The sequence below is a fragment of the Phodopus roborovskii genome, unplaced genomic scaffold (assembly GCF_943737965.1).
Source record: "Phodopus roborovskii unplaced genomic scaffold, PHOROB, whole genome shotgun sequence".
Classification (NCBI taxonomy): Eukaryota; Metazoa; Chordata; class Mammalia; order Rodentia; family Cricetidae; genus Phodopus; species Phodopus roborovskii.
In genome coordinates, this window is record NW_026126469.1 from 1,809,456 (window position 1) to 1,835,344 (window position 25,889).

Sequence of the window (25,889 nt, forward strand, 5' to 3'; positions counted from 1 at the left end):
TTGTCAATGAGAAATTAAACTCATTGATAATTAGACAAACAAATTAATCAAGATAGTTAACAAATCACTAATTAAAGTAAATAATGTCTTCTTTAAAGAACTTACTGTTAGGAAATGGAATGATCTGTAGGCAATGATCTTGGAATGGGCCAGGATCCTGTCAGGACCATGGTATTAAGTTTGTAAGCTACTAGGAGTGTTGTTTGCCTTCTGCATGTGGCTCTCAGCCAAAAGACTTGCAAAAGTTTGGATCCCTCTCCAAAAGCATCCTATATTTAAAGATTAGTCAATAATAAAGTAAAACAGCCTGTCTCCTTGCTTCGATTCAGATGACTGTGGACGGAAATCCCAGCAGAAGTCATGAAGGAGTGCTGCTTATTGGCTTATTCCACATGGCTTGTTCAACCCGCTTCCTTATAGCACTCAGGACCACCAGGCGAAGGCTGGTACCATCCATAGTGAGCTGGTCCCGCCCACATCAATCATCATTCAAGAAAAGGCAACAGGGCTGGAGAAAGGGCTTAGTAGTTAAAGCACTGGCTGCTCTTCCAGAGGTCCTGAGTTCAATTCCTAACAACCACATGGTGGCTCACAACCATCTGTAATGGTATCTGATTTCCTCTACTGGTGTGCATGAAGGCAGGTCACTCATATACATTAAATAAGTAAGTATGTTAAGGATTTACCCACACCACTGGCTTGTTCATGGCTATTGTGGCTATTTTCTCAGTGCCTCTAGCTTTCTCAAGCTGACATAAAACTAGCCGGCATAGTTCAATTATTCTCTTCCTCCCTTCACACCACAAGTTGTCTCACAGTATTGCAGGTGTTGTCCATAAATGGCACATATCAATAATTCTCCTGCGCACAAATCTTTAACTGGCAGTTCAGGGAGTCCAACACAAGGCCTTGTATTGAAAATACGATCAAAGTCTATTCATGTCTGAAAATGTTAGAATAAATCCATTAATTTGTACAATTTGTGTATACCAATTGAAATGTTTAAAAAAAAATAATGAGTTAATTCTCATCCTGGTGAGGCCAGTCCTCAGAGCTCCTAACTGAAAGACCAAAAAGTGAAGTTAAATAAAGGACAGTCTGACCTGGAAAGCTAACCAATATCTTTTCCTTGGAATTTGCTAGCTTCCTCTCACCAGGCCCTGAGATAAGAAGAATTCACACTGCCCCTCCTTTCCTGTGAGTCAACAGGTGGTGAATAGGGTCCTTAGGAAACAAAGAGAAAGCTGCAACTCGGGTTTGGCCAGAGAAAATTAATTAGCACATCCTGAGGCCCCAAGGTCTGCTGACCCTAATAGCAGACCATCCGGCCTCCAAGGGACACAAACTCAATGGACGGAGGGTCCCCACCCCCTCCCTAAGCTTGTGGGTTTGCCTTTAAAAACACCTGGGCCCAGGGGAGGAGGCTTCTCTCTAGCCTGCGTGCTGGAGGAGCCCGTTTGCGGCAAACGTTTCCTGTTCATTAAAGCCTCTTGCATTTTGCAGCAACTGGACTGGACATTGAGTTCTTGGGGTATCGACCGAACCCGGAAGACTCCTCATTCTGAGGGTCTTACACTAATGTGTTATGAATTTGAATGACACCAGTCATAGGGAGTCAGTAGTTCCTCTGTTGACTTCCCTCGGTATAGTTTGGAGGAGACTGCCACACCTAGGGCACACACAACTGAACTGTGTGTGTGTGTGTGTGTGTGTGTGTGTGTTGACTTTCACTATAGTTTGGAGGAGACTGCCACCCCCAGGACACACAGTATAGAATGGTGTGTGTTTGTGTGTGCATGCTGAAGCTATCATTAACTTGGGAAATAGGTACAACAGAATTTTGTCTTCACACCACTCCAAATTTGAGGCAATTCCCAATCTCTTTCTACAGGCCCAAGACTTGTGGAACTTTAGCATCATGGGCTTTTAGCGTGATCATTTTAAATGACAGTAAACAGTAATATCATGACATCTACTTTAAGAAAACGGACATAAAACTACAGAGAGCACTGGGGGCCACAAGACTTGACTGCCAACCAACATCACGGACTTTACTCAAACCGGCTGCAGCACAGGCCGAGCATGCGCAGAGAGACACTGCGGCGCCCGCGGTCGGCCCAGAATGCCCCGCGTGTGCTGAAAGATGGCGGCACCCACGCTGAGCCGACTGCCCATGTCGGGGGTCTGGCCGCGCGGGCTGCGTGTGGTGCGCACGGGTGCGCGGGGAATGCTGGCGGCAGCGAGAGCCCGGGGCCTGTTCAAGGAGTTCTTCCCCGAGAGCGGCACGAAGACCGAGCTCCCCGAACTCTTGGACCGCCGCAAGGTGGGCTCGTCGCCCCAGACAGTGTACTGCGGTTTCGACCCCACGGGCGATTCGCTGCACGTGGGGCACCTGCTGACTTTGTTGGGTCTGTTCCACTTCCAGCGAGCCGGCCACAATGTGATCGCGCTCGTGGGAGGCTCCACAGCTCTCCTGGGGGACCCTAGCGGCCGGACCAAGGGGCGCGAGGCGCTGAGCGCCGAGTGTGTGCAGGCCAACGCGTGCGCCCTTCGGCGGGGGCTCGAGAACCTGGCGGCCAACCACATGCGGCTCTTCGCGGACGGGCGGCCCTGGGGCGCTTTCACGGTGCTCGACAACACGGCCTGGTTCCAGGAGCAGCACCTAGTGGATTTCCTGGCCTCAGTGGGCGGCCACTTCCGCATGGGCACCCTGCTGAGCCGGCTCAGTGTGCAGAGTCGCCTCAAGAGTCCCGAGGGCATGAGCCTGGCGGAGTTCTTTTACCAAGTGCTCCAGGCCTATGACTTCTATTACCTCTTCCAGCGCTATGGATGCCGGGTCCAGCTGGGCGGATCAGATCAGCTGGGTAACATCATGTCTGGATACGAGTTCATCCACAAGTAAGCTTGTATTATTAGATGCCACAGAAATCCAGGGACGGATACTTACCCCTTAGTAGTTACTGCCCTTGCGAGTTAGAGGGCCTGGCTTGTGGGCGTTGTAGAACTGCTGGAAGCAGGCCACGTAAAGATTGAATTGTATCTGAGTCGCCCCCTCATCTTCTGACTTGGGAAATTGCTTTTGTTATTTTTACCTGAAAATAATTGGACTTCTGTTTAGTAGGCCAGTTAATTTAGCCCTTTGCCCCCATGAAGATTTTCACAGCGTTTTCTTGAGGAACACGGAGTGTGGGGCTGGCTAAATGACAAAATCCTAAACAAACAACCAAAAAAAAAAAAAAAAAAAAAAAAAAAAGCTCTTTAAAAGCACCTCCTTAATGTACCTTCTTGGTGCCCCTGCATCCAGTTTTGTCTTTTTTTCTGATCTTTCAAAGTCACTTCCTGTTAGCTTGCTCAGAAGTATTCGAGCAATTGCAGTTCAGCATGAACTGTTCCTAAGGGTATAGTCCAGATTGAGAAGGGTTAAACAAACAAACAAAATGTAGTAAGTAACCAGACTCGAATCTGAATTGTGCTTGGTGAAACTAATTGTGCTTACAGAATACCATGGATGTGTGTGTAGGTTGACTGGAGAAGATGTATTCGGAATCACTGTTCCTCTAATTACAAGTACGACTGGAGCAAAGCTGGGAAAATCAGCTGGCAATGCTGTTTGGCTAAACAGAGAGAAAACATCACCGTTTGAACTTTATCAGTTTTTTGTCAGACAGCAAGATGATTCTGTAGAAAGGTAAGCTTTCAATAGATGGCTGAGAAAAATTAATGAGTAGGTAGGATTCAGTTTTAGCTACTGGATCTTTATTCTTCATAGGTGGTTTAATGTTTATGCTTAAGGTTTAAATCATTGTTTCACAGGATATTGCTGTTTAGCTGTAATAGTTTTGTTTATTTTTACAATACTAGAGTTGAACCCAGGGTTGAACTGCTATTAGGCAGGTGTTTAACCATTGAGCTATATACATCTTAGGCCTGGAAAAAAACATTCAGATGTTGTGAGCTGCCCAGGACAGCCTCTGACTTGAGTCTTCAGGCTGGTGATATGGTGGTAAGTGCACAGACACTTATCATGCCTGGGCAGTGTTAAGGGTTGATCCCACACCTTTCCTTGTATATCCTAGATGAGCATGAAACTGTACCTCAGTTCATCTAGGTACTGTTTGCTAGTTAAAATAGAAACTACAATGACTGGCTAGAAAATTTAAAACCAAAATTCTACGTCTAGCGAGTATATAGGATTGCATTCTAGTTTATTCATTCCTTTTATCTTAAATTCAGAACATCTCCCTCTATCTCATCTCACAGATAGGACTCTCAAGTTTCTTTTGTGTATCATAAATCACCTTTAGGTTTTCCTCAGCTGGAGCCATGGAATGTGCCTGTGATTCCAGCTGTGTGAGACACTAGGTTGAGAGTTTCAGGGTTCCAGGTTGTCTTAGGCAACATTGTGAGACCCTACTCTCATCACTAAATCTAAACTGTACCACATACAGTTGATTTACAAAGATTTTTTTTACTTAAGTTTTAATTTTTAAACATCATGGTTAATTAATTACATCTTTTGAGCCAGGTAACTTAGCCATAGAATCCTGTAGGTAGCTGTGAAGATGCTTAGTCATGAATTGAAAATGTGTACGGTACCTTAATCTTAAGAAACTCACTAATTTTGTTTCACTCTGGTTGGTTTCCTCAAATCTTCTATGGTATAACCAGGAATCCAGCTTTACCTGAGTACAAATGTCAAAGGGAGAAGAAAACTTCTAAGTCAGATGTGTTGGCCTGTGTCTCCTGTTGTACCCACCAGTGACAGTATGAACTATTCCAGAGTGATGGTATAAACTTAGAGATCTTTGAAATAGTTGTACATAAGCTGTGATCTGACATAATCTCTACTGGGTACATGCTTAACAGAAATTCCCTTGTGTGTATTAATATGAAGGTGTTCATGGAATGATTAGCGTATGTTTAAAAGTAGACACACAGTAGAATAAATCATGGAGTAGCTTGGAAAGCTGTCTTTGTGACATAAATCTGAACATGCTGGTGTGTCAAAGTAGTTAGAACAATGTACATTGCATGATTTTATTCATAGTCTTGTATTTCTTAGAGGATGATGTCATAGTTTTGTTTTATAATGGTTCATTAAGCTTTGTGACAGTGTTTTTTCCTACATAGCATTTTGCAAATGTTAACATACAGAATACTATTCATGTCAAATTTTAAGTTATTCAGTGTTTTTTAAGGCTACACATAAAAAAGATGTTAAAGTATGCTTAGGAAGGAGGCACACACATCTCTTGGCATTAAAAAAGGGAAGGAGATGGGGTTGCAGCCTTCATTTATTTCTGTACCATTTTATTACTCAAGAAAAGTGGAAAACAAGTATTGGAAAATATTGTCTATTTGGGTTGTGTTTGCCTTAGGTGTATAGTTTAAGTATATTCTACAGTTTTTAATTCATGAATTTGAAAATGAATTTAAAGCCCTCTCCCACTCCCCAGGGAGCTGGTAGATGCTGCACTTGTAATGTGTCATCTTTTGTCCTGCAGGTACCTGAAGCTCTTCACTTTTCTCCCACTTCCTGAGATTGATCACATTATGCAGCTGCATGCCAAAGAGCCAGAAAAGCGGGGTGCTCAGAAAAGACTTGCTGCAGAAGTTACAAAGCTGGTTCATGGACAGGAAGGTCTGGATGCTGCTAAAAGGTTGGTTTTAGAATCGTTAATGTTCCTAGTCCACAACACAACTCCACAGAAGGCTCAGAGAACGTCTTGGAAAAAAGGAAAGATTCTATCAGAGCCAGAGGACTGGAAACTGGCTGTGAGATTATGTCTCCTAGAAATGGCAGGGAAGCTTCACTGACAGTACAACAGTAAGGCTGCCTAAACAAGGGTAATACTGATAGGTGTGCTAACGGAAAAGGGGCTATCTTATGAGGCCCCGCCCCTTAACAAAGAACTGGGGAATGCTGAGAAGTTAATGAAACTTTGTTTCTCATGACTAACCTGGACTGTAGTTAACAAAAGCTTTTTTTTTGTTTGTTTGTTTTTGTTTTTGAGACAGGTGTGTGTGTGTGTGTGTGGGGGGGGGGGGGTCGTAAGCAGTCCCTGATGTGGCTTCATGTTTTTCAGGTGTACACAAGCACTTTACCATAGCAGCATAGAGGCACTGGAGGTCATGTCTGACCAAGAGTTAAAAGAATTGTTTAAAGAAGCTTCATTTTCTGAATTAGTTCTTGACCCTGGAACAAGTGTCATAGATACATGCCGGAAAGCAAATGCCATTCCAGATGGTCCCCGAGGGTAAGATTTAACTTTGATTTCTATTTTTTTTCCTTTTCCCTGGTTTTTGAGACAGAGTTTCTCTGTATTGCTTTGGAGCTTGTCCTAGAACTCGCTCTGTAGACTAGGCTGGCCTGGAACTCACAGAGCTCTGCCTGTCTCTGCCTTCTGGAGTGCTGGGATTAAAGGCGTGCACCACCAGCACCCGGCTTAATTTTGATTCTTAATTCTCTATGAAATGTTGCACCTGACAGCATGTTTCCATTGTTTTCCGATAGTGCTTTCATGTAGCTTATTTCCTGCAGAATTTAGGTTCATACAGTTGAAAACGCCTTAACATCTCTGTAGAGAACAGTGCTCCTTCATTATTTCACTGGGATCAGTCAGCTCAGGGATTGGTCACAGAGGTTCTCCCACTTACTCAGTCTCACTTGAGGATAGGATCTTTTAAACTTTGATTACTGAATATTACAGACACTATATGTGTAAGATTGAAAATACAACTGGGCATTGGTGGCATAAAAACAACTTCATAAAGCTTATAAACTGTAGAATATTCTCCTTGGGAATTACATTTTCCTGCATATTGCAATTCCTCAGCTCTATCATAGTATTAGGGAATAATACTTTTGCTCTACAAAAAGCGATTTTGCATGTGGAATGTCCATTTATAACTGAACAGCAACATGTACAAGGAAAAGCAATAATCAGGAACTCTTGGTGCTTTGTCTATGGGATTTTGCACATAAGTCCCTGTCATTTGCCTGTGGTTAGTTGCTTTCTTTTAGTTATTTTGGAATGTCCGCCTGTCCAGTGAGCTCTAAATTTCCAGGTGCTGACTAAGTACCATGTCTCTCTACCTTATTTGTTTATTCCCTAATATATTTTACTTAAAGTGGACTAAACTTAAGTCTGGAGTCCAGTTCTCCCCTATAGCATGTCTGGGTTCAAGCATTTTCTTGTGACCTTGGCTCTGGTGTGTTTGCTGCTTGGCCGGCCAGTCAGCAGTGGTTCTCCGTTTTTCATACAGTAAGTAGGGTTGGCCTGCACATTCAGCATGTCAGCAGTCCTAGAAGAAAATAATTCATCTCTACACAAAAACATATTTGTTGTTGGCTTGATTTTATAAAGCTGTGTTCAAGTTACTTAACTTATCATCCAGTGTCTTAATAATCCTATCTGTCAAAAAAGTTCCCAGCCCTCATCTTGTAACGAGTAGTTTTTCCACCCGCCGCCTGGTCTTGTCCCGCCGCTGTGCCAGCCCCAAATAACGCACAGAGACTCTGTATTTGATACAATGCTGTTGGCCTGGTTACTTGTTTCTTATTGGCTAGCTCTGTCTTAAGTATTAACCCATTTCTGCTGATCTATGTATTTCTCTTACTGGGAGCTGGCCGGCATACTGCTTGGCTCTCCTTCTTACTACTTCCTCTTTCCTCCTTCTCTCCTAGTCCCGCCTCTCTTGCTTTCCTATTGGCCAACAGTGCTTTATTCATTAACTAGTATGAGAAACATATATACATAATGGCATCTCCCATCATCATCTATACAGTCAGTGTGCCCCCAGAGAAATGCCTGATCCCTCATAGCACAATATTGCTAGACATTGGTGTTAGTGTTGCCTCTATCTCTTTAATGCTACTTATGTTTACACAAAGTACTTTATTGAATGAATTAGATGTGACATTGAGTAAAACTTACCTCTGCTATAATACACTTATTTAAGCCAGCTATTGATTTCTCCATTTATGCAGTCAGCTGATTAAGACAGTATTTAGTTTTTTATTTTAAACAGTATTATTCAGTCTTAATATGTTCTAGTTTCCTATCAACTTTCTTAAAGATTCAAGTAGGGGTATTTGTTACCTGTATCTTAATGGGTAGCACACTATAAAAGCAAAATTGTTTTTTGTTTTCAGGAGTTTCTTGTCTGGCAGTTTTTTTTCCCTATACAAAAATAGAGAAATTCTGAAATTGAATCTTCATTAAAAACCATTATGAAGTGAATGTGTCAAAAAGCAGGGCTACCTTAGCCTGTGGTGTAGGCTTATAAGCTCAGATGCTTGGGAGGTTGAGGCAGGACAATCAATCACAGGTTTAAGATCCACCTGAGCTGCAGTGTGAGTTCAGGTCAACCGGGCGACGTACTCACATCTTTCCTCAAAAAGTGCAGGTCAGGTCACGTCAGATGATGGTTACCTCTAGTTATTGATAAACCTTTCTATTTTCAGGTATCGGATGATAACAGAAGGTGGAGTTAGTATAAATCACAGACAGGTAACAAATCCCGAGAGTGTTTTAGTAATTGGACAACATATTCTCAAGAATGGACTCTCCTTACTTAAAATAGGAAAAAGGAATTTCTACATTATAAAATGGCTGCAGTTGTGAAAGATCTTGTCCATTTTCAAAACATGGAGAGTCTTCAAAAACCAAGAGTGGAATATACATAAGGCCTTACAATGTAAATACTTTTCTGTATTTTTAAATAAAGTTATTTAACTATGGTTTATTCTTATGAGAGGTCTGACTGTCTTGCTTCTTGGACTGATGAAGTACAATGAAAATGAAGTATGGAATTATACACTACATAAAGTGAAGAGCACTTGCCATTTCAGTAGTGTTACACAGCTCCATACACTAGCCAAGCTACGAAATGTAGTAAGATAGTCATTCTGTGGCACTGACCACGCCCATTGGGGGGTGGAGCCATGGGCGGATGCGACCTGTGGAAAGAGGTCTGAGGAGGAGCACCCGGTGGAATTTCCTGGTGTTCATCTGTCTAGGTTGTAAGTTATTTAATCCCTGAATAAACATCTATTTGGTCTATTTGTTTATCCTGATCCTTATTTAACCGCGATATCTGGTGTCAGGGATTAGGATTTTACGGGACCTGGGTTTCACCCAGGCAGCAGACGCCACTCCCCTCCCCTACCTTCCCCAATGGGCAGGGTCCCTTGCCTAACCAGGTGGACTCACCACACCTTTGGGACATTTGCCTCTTCCTTACATCTCCTTTGCTGCCACAGCGGACCTGAGAAGGCACTCACTGCTTCTCATATTTTGCCCATTTCCGCACTGCACTTTGCATTCTCATTTGTTTACAAATGAGAAATCTGTTGGAAATGTAAATTTTTGGCTGGCTGATGCTAAGAAGTAAACAATTCTTAGAAGTTAGGTGTGGCAATGGTTCTTAATAGAAACAGTAAGAAGAAATAGTTTCTTCTCAAACAAAACACAAATCAGTGTCAGATTTCATCTATAGTTCAGTTTTCCATATCCTTGCCTGTGTTTCAATCAGCCTATTTACTCATAATTGCCTATTTTTGTTAGTGGGTACTCAAGGCAGACCCAAGGAACCAAAGAATGAAAGTATCATACCAAGTATGCAGTCATGAGAACAAAGATATAGGAAGTCTTGAGGTCAAACTAGTTGAGGTTTGTATATGCTAGGCAAGTTGATTCTCCAAACTGTTTCTGTAACAATCAAGATAGTGGATAGGGGCAAGGGAAGCATGAAGTGTTGAGCAGCTTCTGGAAGTCTTGCAGCAAAGTATAGTGTTCCCTCTGAGCATTCACCCCTAGGTTACTTGAAACAAGTTTCTATCTTCAGTCTGTAGATACAATGTTAATAGGAAAATACATCATAAAACTTGGTGTAATACAAGTTGAACTGTTAGGTAGTTTCAGATGTTTAAAAGATGCAGCTATTTAAAACTTTCTGAGGCAAGTCTAGAAAAATTCATTTACTGGCAAACTTTAATGTCATTTCATACCAGCAGCTTTATTTACACAGAAAGAACATACATTAGTCTTATAAATATGCCGGAAATTATCTCCTGTTTCAGAACACAACTTGGTGTAAAAACACACAAAGGAAGCTTTTATTTTCTTTGTACAAAGTGTGTAGTGCTAATAAGAACACTACCGTAGCATGTTTTTAAAGCAAACATCTTCCATTTAAAACCTATTTGAAATGTTGGACAGAGGTTCATTTTTCCCCCTTCCAAATTCAGAAGGCTACAGTGGTAGTCTGGCCACTGTACTTTTTTAAGTGCGTATTTGGGCAGTGTGCACTCACTGTCAATGTATTGTGTCATCACATTGAAGTGGACCCTTTAGTGTTTGAGATTACTAAGTGGGTATCATAAACTAAAAATAACATGTTCTTGTTTTCCTTGCTAATAATATTTCAGAAAATGCCTGGCCATAACCTGAAATGAAACTTTAGTATTTGTAATACTAATATATTATTTGGTTAGAGACAGAACTAGATCCACCAAAGACTTTTACTTACGTCTGAAAATTTTTTAATGCTTAGTTTACATCATGAATTGCCCAGGCAATGTTCACATAATAGGTTGTAAACACAATCCTCCATCTCCAAATACAGTTTAATAGTCTATAAACCTTTAGGTGTACAGTTTAATAGTCTATAAACCTTTAGGTGTATGTGTATGTCCAAGTAGTTTCTTTAACAAAGTTCCACCAGTGTTTTCATACCATTATTATAATGTATGTCTTTGTATGGAACTAAATTGGCTATTTCCAATGTGTACAGAGAGTGGAATTGTAGGTCCCACCTCAGTGTGAGTCTTAGAGCCCAATGCAATTGCTCACTTTAAGGGTATATTTGAATTGCTGTTACTCTATTTGTAAACTAAGAAATTTAGGTCATCATTGGATCTTTCAGAAATTAATAGGACTGGTCATTGTTACCAAGTTAATTCTCAATAGTTTTTAATTCAGGGAGTCAATTCATGTCTTCAGGCTTAATTATGAATCAAAGTATATTTTAAGTTTTAACACTAGGGCAGTGTAGACTCAGAAGTGAATAAAACATTAACTACACAGTCTGTTCCTACACCTTTATGATAGTCTTTCAGATCTTACACATTTCTTAAAACAGCAAAGATTACAGAGTTTTCTTTTTTAAGACTATAAAAAATGAAGGATAGATGGATACATTGATTATGAGCTTACCAAGCTCCATCTTTTACAGCCAGATGAGTCTATATAAAATAGTGCATGCAGTCATGAAATGTCCTGGAGCTTCCTTTCTGAGGACTATGGCTGCAGCTTTAAGACTACAAAAAGTCACACAGGTCATCATATCCACACAGAAACTGCTTTGTACAACTAGAACATCAATTGTTCTTGACTGAAACAGATAGACTTGATATACATATATCATGGGAAACTTTAAAAATGTGAATTGTGTGTGATTTGTAATGCAGAGTATACTTTTCAGCTTATAGCCAGTCTTCACATGAGCAAATTCATACACTGCAATACACAGGAGTTCATAAATAAACATCTACTCAGGTAGGCAGTACTACAGGTTCAAGTCAAAAGCCTGGGTGTTCAACAGTTCTGTTCACCACAGATGAGTCTCTCGGATTTCAGCAATAATTTGACTGGCTCCTTGTAATGCCTGCATTAAAAGATATAAACACTCCAGTTACAACAATAATCTGAATGTTGTAAAGAAATTTCTCCATTTTCAATGCTTAAATAGAGGCAATATCTCCTTAAAATTTGAATACAGAGTGGGGAGCAAGATCAGAATGCAGTTTTAGAATGTGGCACATGTGTATTCCAGGGAGGAAAATGGAAAACAACATAATAGTTACCTTTAGCATGTCAGCTGCTTCTTTTCTGCGCTGTGCCATGTCCTCAGATTCAGTGAGGAGGTCATCTAGTAAGGAAGACTTATACAGCTGTCCTACTAATTCACTCTGAAGAGTATCTTTCACATGATTAACCAAAAAATGCATTACTGCCTTTGGGACGCTGCAAAGCAAAGTAAAATCATTAAGTCTTGGCAATAAGAATATTTTCAAAAATTTAGACCAGTGGTTCTCAACATGTTGGCCATAGCCCCTTGGGGGGGATGTCAAATGACCCTTTCACAGGGTCCTATATCAGATATTTACATTCGGATTCATAACAGTAACAAAATTACAGTTACAAATTAGCAACAAAGATAATTTTATAGTAGGGGTCACCACAACATGAGGAAGTGTATTAACGGGTCACAGCGTTAGGACGGTTGACAACCACTGCTTTAGACTTTAAAGAGTATGGCGTCGTAGTAAGAACATTGAATATTTAATATACTTAGTAGGAAATGCCCTTCAAATAATATTAAGCAAAGCCACAATCCTTGTCATTATCATTATTCTATAAAGACAACAGTGACCATAATTCTTAACAGCCAAAACTGAAAATCAAATATTCGTAATGTGATGAGTAGATATACAAAGTATGGTATAACATATAATCCAGTATTATAGTCAACTGAAAAAAGGAAGTGCTGAACCATACCATCATATGAACAAGCTTTAGAACACACTGACAACTAAACAAATTCTGTATCCAGCACCATTACCCAGGCAAGATCTTAGAAGAGAACCTACCATTATAATATTAAGTGGATATAGTATTAAACCAGTTCACAATGACCTATCATTATACCCATAGAGTAAGACATCTCTCATCAGAGAAAACGTGTTTGTTGTAGATAATGGTTAACATAGAGACCCACAGTGGTCAAGATGCAAAGAATAAGACATTGCATGATGTTCAGCCCTAAATGGAGAACCTATATCTCCTCCCAAGGATTGAGAATCATTGCGGAAGTGGTGGTAGACGCCAAGGAAACTTTTCTGGACACAGCAGGGCAGTTGCAAATATGAACTTGGCAGTTGTACAAGGCTAAAATAGACCAAAATTCATGATGATTAGGGTATGAGGTACAAAGGTCCATCTCCAGCAGAGGAGCTATTGGCAATCTTCAGCTGCTGGGAGAAGGTTAGAGTATAACTCCTGTTAAGTCAAGCAAACTCCAGTAGAAGGCTATAAATCCAAGAACATTAGGCAGCACAAACTGGCCTTGACTGAGGATGGGAAAACCAAAATATTTGGGTGAGAAAGGGCAAAAGGGGATGGATTTGAAAAGAGTTGGGGAAGAGTGTGTAAATTATCAAAAGACAAGGAATTCTTAAATATTTTTTTAAAAAAGGGAGGGCCACTCACAAGAGAAGGAAACCAGAAAAAAGGCCACATATTATTGTGTCTCCACTAACATGAAATGTTTAGTAGGCTAATTCATAAATATGGCATATTAGAAGTGTGGCAGATAGGTGTGCTTTATTTTGAATAATGTTACAAGTACTTTTTTCCTGCCAGCCTGGTCCCAGTGCCGTATCAGCCCCAAATACCACACAGAGACTCTGTATTAGATACAAAGCTGTTGGCTAGTTAGTAATGTTTCTAATTGGCTAGCTGTCTTAAATATTAACCTAAATCTATTAATCTAAGTATTTCCATGTGTTCTTATCTTAACCGGAGAGAGGTTCTGGACCTCTTCTTTCTCAAGTCTCTACATCTTGAATCTCCTCTACGTCTCCCAGAATCCTCCTTGTCTCCTAGTCCCTCCTATCTTGCATTACTATTGGCCAACAGTGTTTTATTCATTAACCAATAAAATATAACCATGTAACCGTATCTACTATATTTTTTTCAGAGCACTGTGGGGAACTGAATCCAATGCCTCATGAATACTATACTTAACTAATTCTATACAATAGCAGAGAACCACACTGATACCATTTTCTAATTATTTTGTTTGGAGACTGGGGTAGGGGGCATCTCAGGCTGGCCTTATATTTGTGAACATTCCTTGAGGATGAATCTTTCTATAACTGTAAACACACATTATTATTCTTTGATTCTTTTACTTTTTAATTTTTTTTCCAGCTGATACATAATACCCTAAATCATTCCATGTTAACAGACTATTAAGTCTTGTTACCACAAGATTTAGAATAAAAGCTAATCTAAAATGTTTCATGTACAATTTATTAAAACAGAACATGAACTCATCCAGCAGTATTTATATATTAAGTAATACTGACCTGTCTTGAATATTCTTTCTGACAATTAGAAAATAGGATTTGATGAGTCTTTCAATAACCTCACAATCTCGCTGTTCACGAGCAGACAGTTTTCGTGCAACTGGAACTGGCTAAAAGGATAAGGGGAAAATATTACCTCTGTGCCATTTTGAAATGACAACATTTAATTAAAAGTTAAAAAATTTTGAGGCTTTTATTTCTTCTGCTATTAACTTGGTTCATCTGTAGATTTAAATCAAATTGTTATGGCTTACCACATCCAGCAAATTGACAGCATGGCCTTTTTGTGGACTTGCTGGCATAATTGGGATTGGCTTTGATTTCTCTTCAGCAAGTAATTCTTCAGCTTTTGAAGTTTTCAGCATTCCTCTCCAGTTGCCTGTTGCTGGTTCCTGACTACCATCTCCAATCCCACCACCTGCAGATACAACCTGAAAACACATGTTCCAAACCTATACTCTGTATATTTGACAATAAATGAAATTCATTTTCTTGGATGGTAATCAAGAACATACAGGTAGTACCTATCCGGAATTTATTCAAATAGACAAGGAAGTCAGAGATGATGGTGGCATTTGTCACTAGAAACCCGAGAGGTTCTCTTTGAAGTTGTCTGCAAGCCAATAGCTAATTCAGGACCCATTTAATTACTTTTTATTTATCATTTACTGACTTTTCAAAATGTTGCATCTTTCTGTACCCCTCACACACTACAATAAAAGCACACACAGGAAACAGAAGTGCTGCTCATGTCATCAAAGTAATCTTCAACACTAACCCTGAACGTGAGCTTACAGAACTGTGAGTTCATGCCTCTACATACTTCTAAAACTAGTTTATATCTCTGATAGTCAAAAGTAAACCTCTTTAATAAGTAGACTACATCCTCAGACCCAACTATCACATCAAGAAGCTACCTAAAATGTGAAATGTAAGTGAGCACAACACATGCTCCCTCATCCCTCCACTCCGAGAAAGGGTCCTGTGAGAATCCATTGCTCCCTTCACCACAGTTGCTTCTGCAACTTAATTTTCTGGGTTCTGACTCTTCTAAAAGAAGCAATGATTGTTTGCTACAGTGGGAAAAACAAAATACATCAATGTTTAAGAGAGTTTTTAGATCTTTAGGATCTTCCAAATGTAGAAGAATTGGGTCATATGAATGCAGTGGAAGACTTATGGTACTTCTATATGTAGGTGTTATTGGGTAATTACATTTTTAGTGTTTCTTAAACAGACATCAATTATAAATGAAATGGAATCATAAGGAAAATGAAATAAAAACTTGTGCAGTGATTTGCATGGTTCCCTGAAGACTATAGCTGAGAGAGAGAGAGAGAGAGAGAGATAGAGAGAGCTTTTTAAGGCTCAGAGGATGAAAAACTTACACTTAGAGACTAAGCAGTGGGAGAAAGAGTAGAAAAAGGAATAGGCCTGAGTATTCTACCCATGATCTTTTGTGAAAAAGATTATCAAGAATCAACAAGCTTTAATCTCTCACAGTTTCCATATGTTCTGAATTTGCTTAAGCTCTGAAAGCACACGTGAAATTCTACATTTAGAATTAATAGAGACACTGATGGGAAACACAGGAAAGCAGTGAAGATGCCAGAGCTCAGACCTTTAACGAGGAAGGTCCCAGAGGACCACTTCCAGCTATGAAATCGTCATCTCTACCAAAAGAAGACACTGGAAGCAAATATTGAGGGTAACAGAGGTTGGAAAGGCTATTGTTAATAACAGTTAAAACAGTGTTAAAGCCAGACTAATGCCACCTTACATGGGTTAGATAAAAAGAACAGTGAGACCATAACACAGACAAAAAATGGAGGTCATTGCACGAACAGGTTTTTTGATGAATGTGAAGAGTGTTATAGTGAGAACCAAAGGCACCAACATTTTCATTCTAAAGCAAGAGACTCACATTTTTAGTTTCTCTTCTGCTGTCCTGAATTAACTGTTAAAAGATATGTTAAAACATGCGATTTAACAAGCAAGATTTAAATAGCAAGAGCTTGAAAGTTTAAAAGTAGGAGATCATTTCTTCTATGTATATCTTCTACATAGCAAGCAAAGGACAGCATGTCAACAATACTCGGATATATACTTTGATATACAATTTTTAAAAATCTGGACAGGCTAAAATAGTCTAACACAATGCCCCATATTAATATTGTTTTATTCAGTATACTGTCTCCAAACTTGGCATGCAGGCTTAGATTAGGAATGAGAACAGACCTTGCCATCGGCCTCAGCAGAAGCAGCAGGGGAGGGCTCCTGGGAGGCAGGTGCCAAAGCACTTGGAACTTTAGAAGACTAAAGGCAAAAATGCAGGAGGGGGGAAAAAAAAATCAAGGATGCCAAATGCATTTGGAAATATTTTATAGACAAAAATTTCCCTCTATAAACAAAATAGTAAGGTAATACAAAAACAAAAGTACCCATGGAGATATAAGTCTATATTCTGCTTTATTTCCTACAGCACTGTCCCACGTTAAGCTTTTCTGCAGATGAAAACTTACTTAAGAAAACCTGAATCTAAAGCTGCTGCTCTTTGGGGGTGGTGGTGGTGGTGGGTGGTGTGTTGAGCACTTAATGAGAGCTTTTCTGACAAGGATCCCAGGATAAGAGGTACAACTGCTGAAAGTTACTGCCAAAAATTAACACCTACTACAAACACAATTGTCGTCCTTCTCCCAAAGCCCTTACGATAAAATCATTCTTGAACAAATTTGAATCTTATAAAGAATCCTTAATGCTTAAAAGCCACCTTTCTTTTTAAATTATTTAAATCTTTAAAAAACTTTATGCACTAACACCCTTAAACTATTACAGACAGGAAGAAAAACACATTTTCACAGAGAAATATATATTTGGCTGAGGCTGAGCTCTAGGTGTGGGGAGTATACCATAAAAATTTTTTTATTTATTTACCTTGTCTCGTGATACAGCTGAAGGTAGTTCTCTTGCTAGCCTGTTTCTTCTTTGTTCCTATAAAATGTAACCAAGTTTTTGTGATTATCAGAATATTGAGATACAGGCCTACCAAAACATGTTCATCTTCGTTGAAAAGCATGTAGTAACGTAACAGATTTATCGTATTACTCCTGGGAACTTATGTCATAATTGATTATATTAAAAACAAATCACAAATTCTATTGCTTCCCTATGCTTGTTTGTTTTCTGCCTAAACACAATTGCTCCGGGATACAATACAGCACCAGCAACAGCAGCTCCCTTTACCAGGGACTCCCAAATGAAGGGTAGAAGAATTTGTAGAAAATGTAAAATCTTAAAAGTCATTCAGATTATGAAAAACAAAATAAAAACCCCATAACTTAAAAGTCTGTTTTAAAGAATGGGTTATCCTTTAAGAAAATACTGACTCCTGGAAATAGTACTGATAACTGACAGACTGTTTGCCACCTGTTAAAACTATATACACAATGTTAGACTCAAGTTATGTACTGAGCACCTGCAATATTCAAGCACCAAGACAAATAATATAGATAGATATAGAGGAGGATAAGAAGTCTCTTACAGGCATTTGGAAAATTGTTATGTTACATACAATCAGGTCAAAACTGCCCCTTAAATGAAAACATTTCACAAAACTTCAAAAGAATTTCTTAGGTATAAGACTTTGTATCAAGTGATAAAATTATAGAACTATATGGATTTTAATAATCTCTAGAAGAAAAAGCACACTAAAAAAAAGTGAGTGATGCTGAACAATCTGAAGAATGACAATTATAATGCTACCATGCCAACCACCAGCTAGATTCCAGCAGATGTAGCTTCCTAAATCTTCCTAAATCACCATTTCTTCTGTCAACATTATCTGATTTCAGAGGGTTAAAGATTAAATGGTAACATGCACAAAATTCTTTGGCACAATCATAAGAGGAGATTTATATTTCCAGTGTTGATCTGAAACCCTGTTAAATGGTGGTTATCAACTTGACTATATCTAGAATGAACTAAAACCCACCAAATGGAGGGGGGCCCACCTGTCAGGGATTTCTGCTTAATTTCAAGTGGGTCTACCCACTTTTAACCTGATCTATGAGGTAGGAAACCACACTTTTAATTCAGGTCTTTTGAGGTGAGAAGATGCACACTGTAGGGAACCCCAGAGCAAAGTTAGCATCTTTCCTACTACTCTCTTAGGTACTAATACACTGGCAATTTTCCATTCCCCTATGATTGTTCTCCGGTTAAGAATATGACACAGCCTGACCCTGAAAAAGTCCCATCTGCAGGTTTATAGTATAGCAACTTATCTTATAGCAGAACACCTGCATCCTGCCTCCCTCTGGCCCATGCCCTCATTTCTTCACTACTTAAACCCTGTGGTTATATTCATTAAATGAGACTTAATCAGAATACTGTCTTGTCTCCATCTCTTGTCCCCTCATTTTCCCTTCCTGCTTCAGGGTCCCCATTGACTGATCCCAAGGGCAGGGGCATCACACCTTCTGCTGGAAGCCTATATAAGGACATGGAAAAATGAACCTTTGTCTTTGTCTGCTTGTTCTCACCTCACTACCAGGTCCATTCCTTCACTGGCACGAGAGCCTACTTCTTTGTGATTCCAGCATATGCTGAAGACCAGTTGAGACATCCAAACTTGTGGACTGAACATCTACTAGATTCTTGGACTTTGTGCTCATAGGCAGCCATTGTTGGATTAGCTGGACCACAGCTTGTAAATATTCTAATAAATCCAATTTATATATTTCATATAGTGTGTGTAGCCATTCTATAAGTTCTACAGTGTGCCCACTTTTGAAAATAGTCACTTTTATTTTATGTGTATGGGTATTTGCCTTGTATGTATATCTGTGTACTACAAGCATGCTGGTGCCTGTGGAGGCTAGAAGAGAGCACCAGATCCCTAGATCTGGAGTTACAGATGATTGTGAGCTGACATTTGAATGCTGAGAATTGAACTCGGGTCCTCTGGAAGAACAGCTAATGTTGTCAACCACTGAGCCATCTCACTAGTGCAGCCCATATGTGCCTACATTTATCCTAACTTAACTAATTCACTTTCTGGGTGTTAAAAAAAAAGGGGGGGGGGCTTTACTGTGAAGAATCTACTACTTTTCCATAATATGAAGTTAGTTAATACTTAGAATACTTCCTTCATAGTTTGCAGAGCCGAAAAAAACCTCAGATATAAACATTCACTTGGTTTTATACACTTCAAAATAAAAAAAAACCAAAAAACAAAAACAAACAAACAAACAAAAAACAAAAAAAATCCCACAACAACCCAACCCCCCCCCCAAAAAAACTATAAAACTGTAATAGTTAATGAAAAGGAACAAGACCATCCATTAACACTGATCAATAAATCCTTTTTGTTTCCTAAGTGGAAAGCAAAAATAACTGTCCCAGCTGATTTTGAGAACTAAAATTAAGAAAACAAAATGTAAGGACTTTAGCATATTTCCTGGGCACACAACCAACAATAATATACCACATCTTTTGTATGAAACGACTTGTAGTTGACTGCCAACCTCTAAAGAATGATCATTATACTCACCTCTATATTATTGTTCATTAGCCCACAGGCATCAGCAAAGTCGGGATGTTTTGTGTTGATATAAGCTAGCTCAATTGCCACTAAGTTATGTACCTACAAAAAACAAAAATACACCAGTTTAACCCAACTTTGAGACGTTTAAATAAATTAAAAAAAAACTTATACAAACAATATTGAAAAAGTATAAGAAACATTTTTAAACACTTGATGACTATACTTCAAATAACACTTTCTGCCCAATGATACTTAGCTCTAAATTATTTACCTTCAGATTTAAAATTGTACTGCTAATAAGAAAAAAATGAGAGATTAAAAGTAATTTCCTATTACTGGGAAAAGTTTTTTTACCTGATGCAATTTTAAGTTCCAAGTTTTATATAAACAAATTTTTAAATTCAAACTTCAGATCATGAATTATAGTATGAAAGCTTATGCTTAATTTTAACAAGAAGCAGTTCATAATTAGGATAAGTTCAAGATGCTAATTTTATTCTGATAATGAATAGATTTAAGCCCAAGGTAGTTAGTAATAACAGCCTGAACCATGAAACACAAACTTAAAATCAAAAGGAAAAATAAAAATTAATGTTTTCATTTTCCCCTTATACCTTTTTTTTAATCTTTAAAAACTTAACATGTATTAGTTATCCATAACTGTTTTTACTTTCATGCATGTTTATAATGTACTTGAATCAAAGTTAACATTATTCTCTTTGTCCTTTCCCCCTCCTGCTTATCCCCTTTTTTCTCCCTGTTCTTTCATTTGTCTTTAATGACCCACTGAGTTTCAGCAGGGCTGCTTACAGAAAGATTGGTGAGGATAAGGGATTGTTTACAGGGCCATGGCCACCTTTATAAACTCTTTTTATCTTCTAGTCTTTAAAGGTTTCTGGTCACAGCTTTTCTTCAAAACTGACTCCCCCACTGCCAATTTGGAACAAAAGATTATTAAAACACTACTTATCAAGTACCAAATGAACTATCCCACAAGGTTTGAGTTCCTTGTTAACTACTAGTTGTCTGCTGGCCAAGGCTATAGTGTTTCTTTTTAATTCATAAGATACAGACAAAAATATGCTGAGAGGTATGTACTGTCTCAAGTTTCAGAACAATTTTGTTATTCAAACTCAATGGTGCAGAGCTGGTGATGGGAAAGTCCTGTAGATCTATGACGCTGGGGGGGCAGAGGGTGAAATCAGGCTTAGGTATCTGACTCACAGAAATCCCTGCTGAGGAAGTGATCATTAAGCAGACATCACCCAAGAGTTCAAGGATTCCACTGATAAACTTCAAGTGAGGCTCAGTAATCTGAACCAAGACTAAGAAGGAAAACAGAAAACCACTAGACAATTAGAAGCATAAGAGTAAATTCAAATGCTTAAGCTCACATTTCTGTCAATTTTAGCATTTTTATGGGAATGGGTGGATAGGTCCATCTCACTATCGTAATAACTAACTCCTACCATCAGCTCACAGAACAAGCACAATGTTGTGCTTCAGAATAAGTGAGCTTGCTGTAAAGGTCTGGCTTACTGAGTCCAGAAACAGAACTAATTTACCACAATAGTCAATGCAGTCAATGGCAGCACAGCACTTAGAAGCAGCTACTCAAGACCTTCAAAGATATTCTGTCCTCATGAAACTTGTAATTTCAGACTTGTAATGATTAAAATATCAAAAAACGCTGTGTACTAGAATTACTAATAACATCCTTTGGAAATAAGATTTAAATTCTTATGATTTACACAATACTCTGGGAAACAAACCTGATGCAATCATGTCATATTGGAAAAAAAAAAAACAACCAAATTAAATTTTGTTGATGGTGACTCAAAGAAGACAGTAGCTCACCATTTCATTTGTAACAGGCAGCCTTTTACGAAGAAGACACGTCACCACTTCAACTATGGCGTCATGAAGTTTAGGGAACCGTAACAATTCCTATATGTAACAGAGAAATAAAGATGTTAGTCAGTTTAACTAAAAATTTAAAAATTACTGAAGTACTAAATTAGACTTGGAAGTTACATTTAAGAATATCATTTCAAATTACTGTTAGGTAAGGGAACTACTGAGTTAATCTTCGCGCATTTTCTCTTACTCTGAACTCAGGATGGATATGATGGGCCCTGCTCCATCTCACAGGTACCTGTGTACTGTAATTACTACAATGCTGAATGATCCTCTGCATTTCTTCATGGACCAGTTCCACACACCGGAGACTGGGCTCTTCTAGACGCTTGATTTGCCGTTTGACCAATAACTCAAATGAAACCTCAGGCACAAATAAAGCGGGGCGGGGACCCTGAAAAGACAAAACTTAGCTCTCTTATAGCTATACATAATTTCAGGTCTTCCAAAGGATTAAAAAAGGAAGCTCATTTTTTGTTTTGTTTTGTTTTTTTTTTTTCTGAAAAATGTTCCAAGTATGAAAGCATTAACAAGCTGTGCATTAACATAAAATATACATTCAAATAAAGCTTCCCCCCTTTCTTTTTTGCTAAGTATACTCACAGTAGCATTTCTAATGGCAGTCAAAATGTCAATAGTGTTAAGGCCACCTAGCGGGTCAACAGATTCTAAGGTTCGCCCAAAAGTTTCATGGAAAATATAACAAATCCTAGCACCACCGCATCTGAAAGACAATGAATTAAATGATTAGACATTGCTATAAAGAAGCTATAAGTTATATTTTTCTTTAAGCATTAAACTTTCTCATTTTTTTGAGAAAGCCTTATCATAAACCCAATTACTGAATTAATTTATAATCTATCATTCTGTTAATTTTCTTTCAAATTTTGTGATTTTTTTCTTTAGAGCTGAATAGTATTCCATTTATATATGCACCAAGTATTCATTGTCCATTCATCTGTTGATGGAAAGTAGGTTGATTCCAACTCTTTACTATAGTGAATAGAGCAACAATAAACATGAGGTGTGATTATGGTTATGGTAGGTCTTGGAGTTCTCTCGGTATATGCCCTACAGTAAAACAGTTGGGTCATACAGGAGTATTATTTTTAATTTTCTGAAAAATATCCAAATTCATTTTCATAATGGATATATTAATTTGCACTCCCACCAGTGGTAAATATGAATTGCTCTCTAATATTTTGTCAAATTTGTTGATGAAGGCCACTGTGACTGGGGTGAGGTAGTATTCAAAGTACTGAACATTTTTTAAAATAATTATTGGCTATCTGTGTGGTTTTATTAACACTATCCCACATAGTTGCTCACTTGTTGATTAGTTTTTTTATTTTCTTGGTATTAATTTCTGCAACTGATTGTAAATTCTTGTCTGAACTGTAGCTAGTTAAAGATTTCCTTCCCATTTTACAGGCTGTTTGCTCTGCTAATAGTTCCTTTTTGCTGTGCAGAAACTTTTATTTTCATGTTGGCCCCACATGTTGAGACTTGAGTGTTTTGTTCTACTCTTGTCTACCTCACTGTTTTGAAGGGCACTCCCTATGTTTTTATGCTTTCTTCTAGAAGTTCCAGTGGTGTTTGGTGGTTCACTTTGAATTTATTTTTGTATAAGGTGAAAGGTTCCAAATTAATTCTGCATGTTCTGCCAGCAATACTTGTTAAACAGACTATCTTTTATCAAATGAATGTTTTTGCCATTGTCAAAAATTAAACAGGCATAGCTTTCTTGATTTATTTCTGGGTCTTTTATTCTATTTCATTGATATATCTGTCTGTTTTTTATGCCAGTGCCAGACTGTTTTTTATTACTATAGCTCTACAGTATAATTTGAGGTTGGCATGCGGCCTTTTGTGGGTTCACATAAATGTTTGTATTTCTAAACCCATGAAATATGACACTGGAACTTTGATGGGTATTTCATTAAATTTGCAAATTAATTTTGGTTTCATGACTATTTTCAAAATATTAATTTTGTCCATCCAGGAACATATAAATTCTTCCCATCACTTAGAATCTTCTGTGATTTCCCTTCAGTGTCTTTAAGTTTTCCTTGTAGAGCTCTTTCTCTTTGGCTGCATATTTTCTTAAAATTTTTTTGAGTTATTTGAATGGGGTATTTATCCTAATTTCTTTCTCTGAGAGTACACTGTTGATATATATGAAGGATTTCTTTTTAAATATTGATTTTATATTGTGTAACTTTACTGTGTTTAATAGGTTGAGTTTTCTAGTATACTTAAAGAGGTCTTTTATGTAAAAGAATCCTGTCATTTACAAATACAGTTTTGACTTCATCCTTTCTTATTTCTTTTTTAATATCTTCAACTTAAAATCTCTTGGGCCAGTTTTTCTACTATTAAAATTTAAGTAATTTCAGGATTATGAATATCATATTTTTATATAATTTAGTATATAATAACTATTTGGTATAAGGCTTCAGGCAACAACAACAAAAATTGTTAATCATCTTTTCCCTACCCTACTTTTTTCTTCAGCTAGTTTATCAGCTTCTCCGGGAAAAGAAATAGTACCTTGTTCCTGCTGACTCACAAAATCTAGAAGTGAGCCAATTTTTTTCCTTTAAGGAAAAATATGTATACCTTTCAGTATTTATTACAACTACCCAAATCTGACAGTAAGTATAAAAACAGGCAATCTGTAAAAAAAAGAATGAGTATAAATATGCTGCAATAAAACACATAGGCTAACATTTAAATTTTACATAATTTCCAAATGTCATGAAATACTGAAATGTTCATTAAAAAAGTTTTTATTTACATATGTAAACATCACTCTTAGTCTGCCTAGTTATACAGGGAGGGCTAAACAGCAGGGGAAGATGAGATCAAAGCAGAACTGAAACCTAGCAGAGTAAATAGCTCATGATGGAATCATCTGGGTTTCAAATGGCTTGGGGAACCCAGCCTCTAGCTTTGCTACCCACAGCACACAAAGACTTTCTTGGGTCTGCAGCTTGTCAGAGGGTCAAATGGTCTCTGCACTTCAAACACGCAGGGTTCCACTGCAACTCTCACCTTCACAGCCTCCATGCAGAGAATCAATCCCATCCCAGTTTGCCCTTTGACTCCTTCTAGTACATTAGCATAAGCCCCTGTGGCCTTCTTCACCCTTGCATCTCTCATATCTATAAAACCAGCACCGTATGGATGATCTCTTTACTCATTCTGTGTGTACATTCAGAGAGAGAGAGAAAGATGCATGGGACCTCTCTGTATATTTGTTGTTAACTTCCTGTGTGCCTATAATTATCCTTAAATCAGGTGTCTTTTGTAGGACCCCAAGGCACCTTGAGCTAGCCTGAAGCTGTTGGCGGGAACTCCTTGCCCCAAGGCTATTGTTGGTACTCTTCCCATGACACGCACCTCGTGACAACACATCTTGTGACACACACAGGGGACAACCATACCTCGTGATAACACAGGGAGGAGCTAAGCCAAAAAAATTCCTGTAATTTTCCACTGTGCTATAAGTCGGTATTTAAGCCCGTTCTTGCCCCTCAATAAACGGCATTCGGCATTCCGACTTTGCCATTGAATGAATGACTGGCTGTCTTGTCTTTATTTCAATTTCTAGGCCTTCGCCCAACTCGTAGTAGAGATGGTAGCGCGGGCGCTACAGTCTTTTTCTTTTTCAATGAATATATGAATGGGGGGGGTGTTTAGAGTTAGGTATTTTTACAGAATACTAGCAGTTAAGCTGTTTGTAATATTGATTTGAAGGAAGATGCTAAGGTAGTATAGTATAGCATCTGATAAAATACAAGCATTTATTTGTCTTATAGACAGATGTGTAGAAAAAATGTGTAGGTTAAAGTAAAATAGCAGGAATGGTCTCTGGTTGGTGAAATTAAAGGTAATTTTGTTTTTATGTTTTATTTATTTTCATTTTCACTCTCAATTACTCTATGTGTACTGGCCATGACTGGCCATCATGTAAAGCCTTCCATTTTGTTTTTAACAATGTTAAATGTAGAAACTAACTTGGTTTCTAGAACTAAAGTGCTATCTTTTTCTGGTTTACTTTCCCTTCTGTCTTAGGTTTCTATTGCTGTCATAAAACACTTTGACCAAAAGCAACTTGGGGAGGAAAAGGTTTATTTTGCTTTACCGCTTACAGTCCTTATGAAGGGAAGTCAGGGCAGGAACTCAAGGCAGGAACTTGGAGGCAGAAGTTCATAGAGGAGTCCTGCTTTCTAGCTTGCTTAGCCTATGTTCTTATATTAATTAGGACCA

General features: G+C 38.4%; 2 protein-coding genes across 9 annotated transcripts in view; one reads left to right on the forward strand and one right to left on the reverse strand.

Annotated features, from left to right (window-relative positions):
- Positions 1 to 2,143: 2,143 nt before the first annotated feature.
- Yars2 (tyrosyl-tRNA synthetase 2) lies at positions 2,144 to 8,759 on the forward strand. Its single transcript, XM_051190995.1, has 5 exons — positions 2,144 to 2,898; positions 3,521 to 3,688; positions 5,505 to 5,660; positions 6,087 to 6,257; positions 8,468 to 8,759. Exons 1-5 carry the CDS (start codon positions 2,144 to 2,146, stop codon positions 8,625 to 8,627), a joined length of 1,410 nt encoding a protein of 469 aa, XP_051046952.1. The 3' UTR covers positions 8,628 to 8,759.
- A 2,779-nt stretch (positions 8,760 to 11,538) lies between these two features.
- Positions 11,539 to 25,889, reverse strand: part of Dnm1l (dynamin 1 like) — a 58,986-nt gene continuing 44,635 nt past the window's right edge. For 2 of the 8 annotated variants that reach the window (XM_051190992.1, XM_051190986.1), the window contains 11 exons: positions 22,221 to 22,341; positions 21,856 to 22,011; positions 21,558 to 21,647; positions 19,707 to 19,799; positions 17,090 to 17,146; positions 16,394 to 16,471; positions 16,080 to 16,112; positions 14,410 to 14,586; positions 14,156 to 14,265; positions 11,870 to 12,029; positions 11,539 to 11,670 (listed from right to left, as the gene is read on the reverse strand). In XM_051190992.1, the coding sequence (XP_051046949.1) occupies positions 11,614 to 11,670; positions 11,870 to 12,029; positions 14,156 to 14,265; positions 14,410 to 14,586; positions 16,080 to 16,112; positions 16,394 to 16,471; positions 17,090 to 17,146; positions 19,707 to 19,799; positions 21,558 to 21,647; positions 21,856 to 22,011; positions 22,221 to 22,341 (1,132 nt within the window). In that variant the 3' untranslated portion in view covers positions 11,539 to 11,613. The remainder of the gene's footprint in view (positions 11,671 to 11,869; positions 12,030 to 14,155; positions 14,266 to 14,409; positions 14,587 to 16,079; positions 16,113 to 16,393; positions 16,472 to 17,089; positions 17,147 to 19,706; positions 19,800 to 21,557; positions 21,648 to 21,855; positions 22,012 to 22,220; positions 22,342 to 25,889) is intronic. The other 6 variants (XM_051190994.1, XM_051190987.1, XM_051190990.1 and 3 more) reach the window with 3 other exon arrangements.

What these genes read in the sequence shown, in the direction of transcription:
- Yars2 (XM_051190995.1), top strand. Translation starts at nt 2,144, where the DNA reads ATGGCGGCACCCACGCTGAGCCGACTGCCCATGTCGGGGGTCTGGCCG. An exon ending in GGATACGAGTTCATCCACAA is followed by an intron (nt 2,899 to 3,520) that starts GTAAGCTTGTAT and finishes ATGTGTGTGTAG; the next exon opens with GTTGACTGGAGAAGATGTAT. An exon ending in GGTCTGGATGCTGCTAAAAG is followed by an intron (nt 5,661 to 6,086) that starts GTTGGTTTTAGA and finishes CATGTTTTTCAG; the next exon opens with GTGTACACAAGCACTTTACC.